At 43.0% G+C, this 13077-nt stretch overlaps 1 protein-coding gene across 3 annotated transcripts in view; it reads left to right on the top strand.

Moving 5' to 3' along the window:
• wwc1 (WW and C2 domain containing 1) overlaps positions 1 to 13077 on the top strand; it is a 220719-nt gene that overhangs the window by 62849 nt on the left and 144793 nt on the right. For all 3 annotated transcript variants that reach the window (XM_072512577.1, XM_072512576.1, XM_072512578.1), the window contains exons 2-5: positions 2177 to 2286; positions 2528 to 2731; positions 8009 to 8085; positions 9303 to 9382. In XM_072512577.1, the coding sequence (XP_072368678.1) occupies positions 2177 to 2286; positions 2528 to 2731; positions 8009 to 8085; positions 9303 to 9382 (471 nt within the window). The remainder of the gene's footprint in view (positions 1 to 2176; positions 2287 to 2527; positions 2732 to 8008; positions 8086 to 9302; positions 9383 to 13077) is intronic.

Below are 13077 nucleotides of genomic sequence, written 5' to 3'. Positions count from 1 at the left end.
TCAGCAAGCACTCAGTCAGCAACCTCTGCACCCCGCACTATAACACCTGAGGGAAAATAAAAGAAAAAACTACACCAGCCAATCCCTTACCTGCAGGCTGTGACATCGCGGTTCAACTTGTTTCTACTTCTACCTGCCCTCGAGCCTTCCTCTTGATCTTTACAGCGGTTGGGTTTTTTTGGTTAAACATGATTTCCCTTTCACAAACAATGTTGACTTTTTCTGATTGCCTTGAATTTCTCCAAGTGCGCTGCTGTAACATCTTTAATAATGACTGTTGACAGTTTCTTTATGAGGTGTGTTAGGCCAACTAGCCTACAGTTTCCTCATTTTTGTTTCCCCTTTTTCAATAAAGAAATTGTATTTACTATTTTTCAATCTAATGAAACCTTCCCCAAACATAGCGAATTTTGGAAAATTAAAACTATCTCGTTAGCCACTTCATTTAAGACCCTGGGGTGAAGTCCATCAGTGTGATGAATGTAGATATTGTTTTATATTTTATATCTGTTGCAGTAATATTTTTAAAAGCCTGTATTAATGTATATATTTGTTGCAATAATATTATTGAAGTACCTAGGTTTAAGGTACCCAGACTGTGTTTTCTAAAGCTGTAATTATGGAGTCGTAAAAGAGTGAAATAATTATTGATTTTAACCACTCTGTTACAGATAAAGGTCTATTGGAATTGTGTTTTGATGGCTGGAGTGTAGATAATTTAGGAGCGAGTGGTGTTTAGTCATAGCTCAGCAGGTCATGGAACTTAGTGGGATTCAGTTGATGTAATTAATGGGAGGAGCCAGGTCTGTCTGTAGTTTTGCAGTCTGGTTTGGATTTTAAGTTGATAGTCCAGGTCTGTCTGCAGTTTTGCATTCTGTTATAGGATTTTAAATTGGACAGCAGTTTTGCCAAATGATGTTAGGTTGAGCAGATGTGTAGTGGATCAGCTCTTGAAAGGATTTCTCTCAAAGTAACTACACAACTAAGAAATGAAATGAAAATCGCTTATTGTCACAAATAGGCTTCAAATGAAGTTACTGTGAAAAGCCCCTAGTCGCAACATTCCGGCATCTGTTCGGGGAGGCTGGTACGGGAATTGAACCGTGCTGCTGGCCTGCCTTGGTCTGCTTTAAAAGCCAGCTCTTTAGACCTGTTCTAAACCAGCCCCAAGAGAGTAACCTGTTTTGTTAACTTAAATTTATAGGTGGCATTTGAAATTGTTCAAATGCAATCTTCAATAAGCTGCCGTTTTCTCCAGCTAAACATTGAGAAGACCAAAGTCTTTGAGCGAGATTTTCTGGCCTCCCTACGGCGAGATCCCACCAGAATGAACAGCCGGAAGATCCCGACCTTTAGCTTCGACTCTTGCTACTAACCATACTCTTGCCTCCAATTTCATTCCTTTCCCAAGCTACTGTCTTGGGCTGAACTAAATTATTTGCAGCGCATTCTATTTTTTGCCCCCAGGCTGGACCTTCAAATTCATTCCCTTTATCACAAAAAACACACCAGTTTCCACCTGTAACATCGCCTAATTTCCGTACCTATCCATTTGCTTCTAGAGCCTTTATCCATGCTGTTGTCACTGAACTATTCCAATGCGTTACTGCCTATCCTCAACCCGATCTCTGTAAAACTCTGTGGGCCAGATCCTATTTTGCACCAATATATAATCACTTCTCATCTGTTGAGTCCTGCCCCCCCCCCCCCCCCCCCCCCCCCCCCCAACACCTAACTTAAAATTCCTTTCTTGGTTGAATCCCTTCATTGTAGAAATAGTGAAGGGCAAGACAATGTTCCCTCATCCTAAACGCTCTTCTCAGCTGAACTCTCCATTCCTTGGACTTCTGACCTATTGTGGAGCTCTTCTCTTTCATCTAATATTTGTGACGTGACATTGCCTTCAACTGCCTAGGCCCAATGTTATGGAATTACTGACTAAAGCTCGACATTCCCCTGCTTTAACCAAGCATTTAAATAGGCGTTTTTCTACAAGATTGATGCTATATAAATATATATTGTTATTCATTAACTAGACCGCTGCTTTTCTGGGTAATATATGCTATTACATGAACTGCACAGAAACTGATTTCTGCAACAGCTTACCGAGATGCGCAGTATTAATTAACAATTGGGAAAGACTCGGAAACTGAGGCGTTTTCTATTTGTTCTATAGATGGACCAAACCCCTCTCTTTTGGTGATTGTGTAGGAGATGAATTGCCTTTAGGTTGGGAAGAAGCTTTTGATGCACAAGTTGGAATCTATTACGTTGACCACCATACACGTAAGCATGCCAATTATGGAATTATATTGCTTCACCTCAAGTGGAATCTAAAAACCACATTGCATTATTCTGCGGTTTTTGGTGAAAAAGTATTTGTAAATTGTGTTGCCTTCATTCAACAAATGCCACACAAGATTGTGACATAAGCAAGCTGCTGCTGCATCGCTTGAAGACTTTCAGCATCTTTGCTTCAATTTTTAAAATTAATATAAATTGAACTTCATGGTTTATTATCTTTCAGAAACAACACAAGTAGAGGATCCTCGGGCTCAGTGGCGAAGAGAACAAGAACGTATGCTGAAAGACTATCTAGTTGTAGCACAAGATGCCCTAACTGCACAGAAGGAAATTTACCAAGTAAAGCAACAGAGATTGGAATTAGCCCAACATGAATACAGGCAGCTAAATGATGTCTGGAAGGATAAATCTAGTTCCCAGACCAGCTGTGAGTACTGATAAACTGTTGCTTTCTGTTTCGAGAAACATTTATTGATTTTTTTAATGCAATGTTGCCTTAATAGAGAATTTTATCCACTTATCCTAATGTCCAGTATCTATGATAAAGTTTAAGGTGCAGGTCTTCCCACTGTGAGACTTAGAGACTTAATCTTAATGGCGAGGGCTGGTGGCCAGTCAGGAACACGTTTGTTGAAGCTGTGAACTTTGCCGTGGTTGTTGAACTCAGTCCTGTCCCTTCAGGTTTATTGACTAATTGCCGAGTTCCGGCTAAATGACAGCCTGCATTTGTCAGTACCAGGCAGCACGGTAGCATTGTGGATAGCCCAATTGCTTCACAGCTCCAGGGTCCCAGGTTCGATTCCGGCTTGGGTCACTCTGTGCGGAGTCTGCACATCCTCCCTGTTGTGTGCGTGGGTTTCCTCCGGGTGCTCCGATTTCCTCCCACAGTCCAAAGATGTGCAGGTTAGGTGGATTGGCCATGATAAATTGCCCTTAGTGTCCAAAATTGCCCTTAGTGTTGGGTGGGGTTACTGGGTTATGGCGATTGGGTGGATGTGTTGACCTTGGGTTGGGTGCTCTTTCCAAGAGCCGGTGCAGACTCGATGGGCCGAATGACCTCCTCCTGCACTGTAAATTCTATGAAATTCTATGAGTAGTGGGTTTTCTATTTAAAAGGACCTTGGCAGAGGTCAGTGGCTGCATCCTGGGCTCAGGAAGGAAAAGATTGGAGTTGGGCATTGGACAGTCTCTCCAGTTCTCTGCCTCTTCCGTGGGGTGATTTTGAGGTTGTGATGATTTGCAGAGAAGTGCTGTTTATGGCAGATGAAAGGAAGCCCTTAGCCTCACCGAATAAGCAGGCACAGGTGGACTTTGTGAAAGCATGTGTGTGCTCCCTAGAATCTGGATTCAATGCTGCAAGAGGTTCAAAGACATCATAATGGTAGGAAAGGCGAATGTCCTAACTCTTAACTGTCGCATTCTAACTTGCCCAGCGTTTTCCTGCACAGCACACATCAGACCATCAGGCCCTCTCTCTATTGGCACCCCCTCACAACCCCATCTGAGCAACCAACACTCATACGTGGGCAACACGGTAGCATAGTGGTTAGCACAGTTGCTTCACAGCTCCAGAGTCCCAGGTTCGATTCCCGGCTTGGGTCACTGTCTGTGCGGGGTCTGCACGTTCTCCCTGTGTCTGCATGAGTTTCCTCCGGGTGCTCCGGTTTCCTCCCACAGTCCAAAGATGTGCGGGTTTAGTGGATTGGCCATGCTAAATTGCCCTTGGTGTCCAACAAAAGGTTAAGTGGGGGTTACTGGGTTAGGATAGAGACGTGGGCTTGAGACGGGTGCTCTTTCCAAGGGCTGGTGCAGACTCGATGGACTGAATGGCCTCCTTCTGCACTGTAAATTCTATGATATCTATGATAATTCTATGATACTTGCCCATACCCTCATCTGAGTGCCATTTCACACTCATCCCCCACAGTCAACTTTTACAAATATTGTCCTTCTATCCTGTCCAATTCCATTTCACATGTGCATAGCTCTTGTTTTTTTCTCTTTTCAGGAGAAGAGAGCAGAGGCAGAGAATCTGGGTGCCCTGCAAATCGTAGCCACCCTTACCATTATGGAGGAGGAGGCCTTGGAGATTGGCAGGGTAGCGGTCAATGGTCTTTGGTGACGAAGGGATGGGGGGGGTTCTCACATATACCTAGTGACAGGTTTAGATATCAGGCTGCCATTTGGCACCTAACAGTCACGAATTGTTGTCACCACTAACTGAAATGTTGACTTTGAACCCTTTCCTCATGTCAGTTCTAATTCATGCATTTCAAGTCCTTCAGGGGGATTCTGGATATGGTGGAAGCCAAGGAGATCTCGAGAAGGGCACACACTCTGAAGCCTTATTATAAGTCTCCGGCACACTGTCCACCAGCTCAAACACACACACACACACACACACACACACACCTTGGTTGGGGCCTCCAAGGGAGAAAGCTAGGTTGAAATATGGTATGGCACACATCACAATAAGCAAAAGCTGGAGCCCGAGTCAGAGATAACAGTGGAAAATCCTTGTTATAGGTTTGCAGGATTTCCCAACCTCTGTTCAGTTGAATGCAAGTGTTGAAGCCAGGGATCATCCACTAAGAGGGCACATCTGGACTAGCAACACAAAGGTCCTGTCAGCACTTCAAGAGGCACTGTGCACCATTGGAGAAATATTGTTTGGGTTGATTTATATCATATGTGCTACCTCCGAGGAAAGATGAGCCACCTCTCTCTTTCCCACATTCTACCTGCCACCTGACGACTGAGCCTGTCCTTGTACAGGGACTGGTGGGGCCCTTACAGACTCCAAAACTGAGAGGCTTCCGTCAAGGGCGTCTCATCTGTCAGATCAGGGAAACAAGCAGCCTGCATGTTGCTCTGTTGAAGTCACAGGGGTGGCACCATGTGGTGCCTGTAATAGAAAGCAGAAATGTTGTGCAACTACCAGTTTTGCAAGAGGATTCCCTATGGTGTTCAAAGCAATGTCATCCTGTGTGTGAATATTTCAATGAATCAAGTATTTTATTTGAAGTCTCCATTGTCCTGACATTTCCACCATTGCTTCCTGAAACTTAAATGGATATTAACATTCAGGAGAATAGTATAAACTGAGTGGAAGATGAAGAAAGGGTATCTATGTAATGGAATTTTTGACAGTGGGCATTTCCTACATTATGGTTGGGGGTGGGTGGGGTTGTTGATGTGGCAGATGGGACTTATCCAAACTGTGCCTGGATGGACCCATTGTGGGCTTCTCTGGCAGTTAAGTGATCCGAATCAAGCACCGTGGCTACATTAGGCTCCTCCTCCTGTTATCCAAGGAAGCACAGCCGATTTCTCCTTCCTCTCCCTGCAACACAATGTTTTGCAGGGGCAGCAAACAGCTACCTTTTCTTGACACGTTTGCTGGTGACTATGAAAGGAGCCCCAGATCTGTACAGGCACCTGAATCACATTTTCAGCAGCCCATGATTTGCTCATGTTGCATTCCTGTAGCACCTGTTGTACCTTTCCTCTGTTTTAATGATCGTGCTCCTCACAGACAGCACTGTAGCACAGTGGTTAGCACTGTCGCTTCACAGCACTAGGGTTAAAGGTTCGATTCCCGGCTTGGGTCACGTCTGTGCAGAGTCTGCACGTTCTCCCCGTGTCTGCGTGGGTTTCCTCCGGGTGCTCCGGTTTCCTCCCACAAGCCCGAAAGACGTGCTGTTAGGTAATTTGGGCATTCTGAATTCTCCCTCTGTGCACCCAAACAGGCACTGGAATGTGGCGACTAGGGGCTTTTCACAGTAACTTCATCGCAGTATTAATGTAAACTTACTTGTGACAATGAAGGCAGCACGGTAGCACAAGTGGATAGTACTGTGGCTTCACAGTGCCAGTGTCCCAGGTTCGATTCCCTGCTGGGTCACTGTCTGTATTTTTGATTATCATATGTGTACAGTCTGGTAATCCAGCCACTGCAGCAAGCATGGGAGTTCACTGGGTCTGTTTGGTCTCGTTGGTATTAATGTGAATGTAAATGCAGCCTGGGCAAGCATTGCATTGGTTTCATTAGAGATAGACTTGTGGGCAACAGATTATGAAATCCTGCAGGTATCACCAACAGATCCTGGAAGGAGACAGAGGTGAAGGAATTCAGGCTGTGTTGATCTTGATGGTCATTGGCAGTGTGTGCCCCTTGGAAAGAGGTTCCCTTTCAGCAGTCTGCAGATGTCCACAATGACGTGCTGTGAAAGCTCAAGTGGCATGTGGCTGCAGAGATGAGAGCTGCTGATGCTGTTGGTGCTGCTGCTCCTGGTGCTGATGGTGTTGCTCCTGCTGTTGATGTTGGTGGTTCTGTTCCTCTTGTTCCTTATCTCAAGTCCTTATTATAGCTGCATAAGCTGCTCCCATGCAGTAGTGAAGGCAGACAGCAAGGAAAGTGTTGATCAAAGTGGACCAAATTCAAGATAGATTAAATTAGTTCCAAAACCAGTAAAGCTGTAAGAGCACACATTCATAAAAAGTCATGTGGGAACAAAGCTTTCACATAGACAGGAAGTATTATTCCAGTATTATTCTTGAAAGGTTTTCCAGCCTATGAATTCCATTGATCACTGACTGCCTGCTATACTGTTGCGTTGTTGACCCTGGCTCTGGAAATCTGGCATTGGTTATTAAAGCCAGAATGCTGGGTTAAAGGCAGAATTAATTGGAACTTTACATATTTAAATTATGGATCCGGCAGCTCCAAGTGAATTTTCTTGATAAGGTTGAGAGGGACTTAGTAGAATTGACGGCGAGAAATCTTTGGAGTCTAAAATATGGAGGCATAGTCTTTGGATAAGGGATTGATCATTTAGGACAGAGATGAAGAGAAATTACTCAAAAGAGTTGTGCATCTTTGGAATTCTCCACTCCAGAAGATTATGGATGCTCAATGGTTGAGTATATTAAAGATTTAGATCAACATATTTTTGGTTTCTCAGAGAGTAAAGGGATATATGATGCAGGTGGGGAAAAATGGTTGCAACTCAAGAGGGGGTGGCACAATGGTTAGCATTGCTGCCCCACAGCGCCAGGGACCCGGGTTCAATTCCAGCTTTGGGTGACTGTCTGTGTGGAGTTTGCACTTTCTTCCCGTGTCTGCGTGGGTTTCCTTGCGGGTGTTTCCATTTCCTCCCACAGTCCAAAGATGTGCAAGTTAGGTGGATTGCCATGCTAAATTGCCCTTAGTGTCCAAAAGGTTAGGTGGGGTTACGGGGATAGGGTGGGGGCGTGGTCCTAGTAGGGTGCTCTTTCAGAGGAACGGCGCAGACTTGATGGGCTGAATGGCCTCCTCCTACACTGTCTTGATTCTACGATCACCCACGATCATATTGAATGGTGCAGCAGGCTCAATAGGCCGTGTGGTTTACACCTGCACCTATTTCTTGTGTCCTTCCATTCCACATATCTCCAAATGCTAACACCGGGTATGACTGAGATCACGTTAGGGTTTATGATATGCTGATATTTTTGGCAATTCAGCATCCTCACCCACACCGTAACCCACACTCCCACGGAAATTAAAATTCTGCTCTTGTTCTTTGCAGCCAATTTCTGACTTTGGTTAACGAGTAAGAGCTCATTAACCTTTTGGTTAATGAGTTTCCCTGTTCTAGTTAATGAATTCTCCATTTTTGAGCCAAAATTTTCATGTTTGAATATTTTTGTGGTTGTTTTTCAGTGTTCTCAGGATCTTCATCTAGTACTAAGTATGACCCCGACATTCTCAAGGCAGAGATTTCAACAACAAAATCTAGGGTGAGAACAATGATAATTCATAAAATTGTGAATATCAGTTTCTATGAAGTCTTTGAATTGATCATTACTATCACTTATAATTCATGTAGTTTACATCTCTGGAACACTTATTCATATTGCAGAGCATAAAGGTTTAAACCAAGAATCTAACAAAATCCAACACTTTGCATATCGTTGTGTTTTATGGCCACCTAAAGTAAGAATTAGAAATATAAAACTGGGTACCATGTTGGAGGAAAAAAGTACACGGAAATCATTCTGTAGTACGGGTAGCATGGTGACAGAGTGGTGCTTCACAGCGCCAGGGACCTGTGTTCAATTCCAGCCTTGGATGACTGTGTATGGAATTTGCATGTCTACATGAGTTTTTCTGGGTGCTCTGTTTCCTCCCACATTCCAATGAGCAGGTTAGGTGGAGTTATGGGTATAGGGTGGGGGAGTAGGGTTCTCTTTCAGAAGGTCGGTGCAGACTTGATGGGCTGAATGGCCTCCTTCTGTACTGTAGGGATTCTATGGAAATTACATTCTGTGGAAAAATGCAGAACTTGAACAAGATCAGTAAACGGACTTGAAAATTAATTAGAAAATCAACCCAGGAAAGAGCTGAAGGGCTCGATGCCTTAGTCTCTGCTGGACCTGAATGATACCTTTGATCTCAGCTCCCCAAGTGCAAAACCATGGTGGATTGACGAGTATATTTTGAAAATGCTTCTCTTATTATTGCTGTTACCTCCCATTAGAATTAATTTATTTAACGGAAAAGCAAAAGCCCAACTACAATTTTAAAAATAGTTAATATCTGAGTTCTGGCTTTTACCAGAACCCAGTCCTGATTTCAGTTTTTTATAATTTTAAACTTCTAACATTTGTTTTCTTTTCCCCCTTTTTATCACTCTCTTACCTAATGATTAATCTGGATGTGACAGCCTTCATTGTGTAACTACAGAATCTCGCCCTGAGTTCAGCTTTAAACTGGATTTAAATGTGGAATTGCCTGTTAGTTTCAGAAATATTGAGCAGATCAAACATTTAAGATTGAATGGTGATATGTGTTCTTACTAGTTTTGGGAGAGGAGTGGGAAAACAATATTATTGTAAATGTACACAAAATAGCTAAATATAGAGAGGGTGTGTAATTTCACATCCTTTAATTATCTAATAAATATTTCTTGCTGTAGGGGAAAAACACAATCTTTCTATTATTTTCCCTACAACAGGTGAATAAACTGAAAAGAGAGCTATCTCATATGAGGCATGAACTTCAGTACAAAGAACAAGGATTTGAAACTCTTAAAGCGTAAGTATATAAGATTAAGACCTTTTTCCAAAAACTATTTTCATGTAAGTAATTTGTATAAAGAAAAAGTGTAATCTTGAATAGAAATAGTTGTAGCACAACCCATTCCTATTCAAACACATTCTTTGGCAACAGGAATTTTAATTAGACCAAATGTGTTGAAAAGGCGTAGGACGATTAGGGACAAAAAATAGTTTTACACATGGAGGCAGCGGCATGCCTGAAGTATTAAATGAGTACTTTGCATCTGTCTTTATGCCAAGGAAGAAGATGCTGCCAAAGTCATATAGTTAAAGAGACAATTCAGATATTGGATTGGACCAAATGTTGATAAAGAGGAGGTATTGGAAAGGTTGGTTGTAGTTAAAAGTTGATACATCACCAGAAACACAAGAGATACACACTGGATACTGAGAGAAGTAAGTGTAGAAATTATGGAGGCCGTCATTTTCTAATTCTTCTTCGATACAGTGGTGGTACCAGAAGACTGGAGAATTGCAAATATTATTTATACCCTTGTTCGCAAAAGGGTGCAAAAATAAGCCCAGCAACTTCAGGCCAGTCAGTTTACCTTCATTGATTGAAAAATTTTTAGGACTGAAATCTGGCTTAATGACCTAGGCTTAGATCTGCAGGGCACAAATTCAAAATTTGTCAATGACACAAAACTTCGAAGTATTGTGAACTGTGAAGAGTGCAGTGATCGACTTCAAGAGGACATAGGCAGGGTGGTGAAATGGGCGGACCAATGACAACTGAAATTCAATGCGGAAAAGTGTTAAATAATACGTTTTGGTAGGAAGATAAGAAAAGGCAATATAAAAAAAGGTACAATTCCAAAGGGGTGCAAAAACAAAGTGATATATGTGTGCTATATAATTGTTAAATGTGACAGGTTAAGTTGAGAAAACAGTAAATAAGGCATATGGGGACCTGAGCTTGATAAATGGAGTAAATAGAGGAATAGAAGAAAGTTATTCTAAACCTTTATAAAACACTATGTTACAACACCCTGGCTATTGCGTGGTCAATTCCAGCCCACCTTGACCTGGAGTCACAAGACAATTGAATTAACCAATAATTCTTAGAAAAATACCCGAAGTATTTGGCCCTTGACTGCCCAATAATTAGTCACCAGGTTGGTAAATTTAAATGTAATTATTTTTTATTTATAATAAGAAATATGCAGCAAATGCAACTAGTTAACTCATAACTAATTCCTATTCCCCCACATTAACTTGTCGCCCATCTCATATATATAATATATCTATTACACGGGAGGGTGGCGCAGTGGTTAGCACTGCTGCCTCACGATGCCAAGGTCCCAGGTTCGATCCCGGTTCTGGGCCGCTGTCCACGCAGAGTTTGCACATTCTTCCCGTGTTTGCGTCGGTTTCTCCCCCACAACCCAAAGATGTGCAGTGTAGGTGGATTGGCCACGCCAAATTGCCTCTTAATTGGAAAAAATGAATTGGCCACTCTAAATTTTTTTTTAAAATTAAAAATAATATATATATTACACAAGACAAACAAACAAGAGGGGAAGAAAGGGGTGACTATAATAAGTTTAAAAAAAATAAGAGTCTTTGGTTCAGATTATTTTTTTCCAGCACACTGTCCTTCAAACCAGGCTTTCAGGTGGAGGTTTCTGCTTTCTAGTCTTTAATGGTTTTCACTGTAGGCTCATTCAGGTCTCTGTAATGTCAGAAATATAGCAGCTCACAGCGTTTCTGGAGAAAACACAAGGGAGAAAGAGCAGGTCCTTTTATCTATGTATCCAGGCCTCAACTCTATTTTCCATCAGTCACTGGAAATCATCCCACTAAGGCAGGATCACCACGTGTTACCGGGCAGAATACAGCCTATTGACCAATTCGTTGACAACCAGCCAACCAATCGAATCAAGTCCCATTCCATCTCTCAGACTCCACAAAGTCTGAGTTCTGTTGCTCGAAGCTAGCAGTGTTCTTTTACGTAACTTTTGAATTCTTAATTTCCCCTGCTCAGCTTAAAGACATTAAGCATCCATGGATCAAAATGATAACAGCAAAAATAAAGAAAGGGGAAAGAAGGGAATCAACAGGAAGGATCCTTACAACTGGTTCAGCCTCAGCTGGATTATTGTTTCCAATTCTGGGCACAACGCTTTCGCAAGAATGTGAAGGTTGCAGAAAAGATTCAAAAGAATGTTTCCAGGAATGACCGACTTCAGTTATAAGGACAGATTGGAAGAGGCCAGAATAGTTCTCCTTTGAAAAGAGAAAGATAAGAGGAGACTTGATAGCTATGTTCAAACATCATCAGGAGTCTGAACAAAATAGGTAGGGGGAAATCTTTTATTGGAGGAAGGGTCAAGAACCAGAGATCAGCGATTGGGAAAAGAACCAGGGGAGACATGAGGAAAAACTCCTCTAGCACCGAGTAAGGTCTGAAAGTGCTGCCTGAGAATATGCTGGAGACAGATTCAATCATGATTTTCAAACAGATGTTGAATAATTATCTGAAAAAAACGGATTCTCAGGTCAACGGGGAAAAGCTGATAGAGTAGGATGAGCTGAGTTAGTTGCCCTTATGGAGAATTGACAGAGAAAAGATGTAATGAAGATTCACTGAGGATGAGAAAGTGTACGTCTGATGGTTGACTTTTTTTTCTTGCCTCTTTTATATACTAAGATCGAATAAAATCCTGCCCTCCTTTGTGCTAATTGAAGCCGTGAGTGGCTAATTAATAGCCAGTAGGTGAGCCTGGATGGGAAGTGAAGGGCTGTCTCCATCTTGCAACCAGTTTTCCAACTGGAGGTCCTCGACAGGCTCTCTCCCCCCCCCCCCCCCCCCCCCCCCCCCCCCCCCCCCGACCCATTCCCCTGGGATCTTATTTCCTGGTCCTACTGAGAACTCCCCTCATTCCCACCAACTTCCCTGTCATCCGGCTCTTGGCTCCTCTTCGCTGGTACGGGATGCAGTCGCAGCAGTGGCCAGGGCTCCTTGTTGTGCCGTTGGGAAAGGGGAATTTCCAGCCAATCAGATTGGCCTGCAGCCCTCTGAGGCAGGGCAGAATGGGGGCAGCGATCTCGCTCTGAGCCACCTAATAGGAGGGGAGTAGAGACAACCCCGGTAACTATAGACCAGTGAGCCTTACTTCTGTTGTGGGCAAAATCTTGGAAAGGTTTATAAGAGATAGGGTGTATAATCATCTGGAAAGGAATAATTTGATTAGACATAGTCAACACGGTTTTGTGAAGGGTAGGTCGTGCCTCTCAAACCTTATTGAGTTCTTTGTGAAGGTGACCAAACAGGTGGATGAGGGTAAAGCTGTTTCTGCAGGCTACTGCAGAAAATACGGAAGCATGGGATTCAGGGAGATTTAGCAGTTTGGATCAGAAATTGGCTAGCTGGAAGAAGACAAAGGGTGGTGGTTGATGGGAAGTGTTCAGACTGGAGTCCAGTTACTAGTGGTGTACCACAAGGATCTGTTTTGGGGCCACTGCTGTTTGTCATTTTTATAAATGACCTGGAGGAGGGCGTAGAAGGATGGGTGAGTAAATTTGCAGATGACACTAAAGTCGGTGGAGTTGTGGACAGTGCGGAAGGATGTTACAAGTTACAGAGGGACATAGATAAGCTGCAGCGCTGGTCTGAGAGGTGGCAAATGGAGTTTAATGCAGAAAAATGTGAGGTGATTCATTTTGGAAGGA

Source organism: Scyliorhinus torazame, chromosome 7, assembly GCF_047496885.1.
Source record: "Scyliorhinus torazame isolate Kashiwa2021f chromosome 7, sScyTor2.1, whole genome shotgun sequence".
NCBI lineage: Eukaryota > Metazoa > Chordata > Chondrichthyes > Carcharhiniformes > Scyliorhinidae > Scyliorhinus > Scyliorhinus torazame.
Note: the sequence above shows the minus strand (reverse complement) of the source record. Positions and strands in the feature narration are given on the sequence as shown.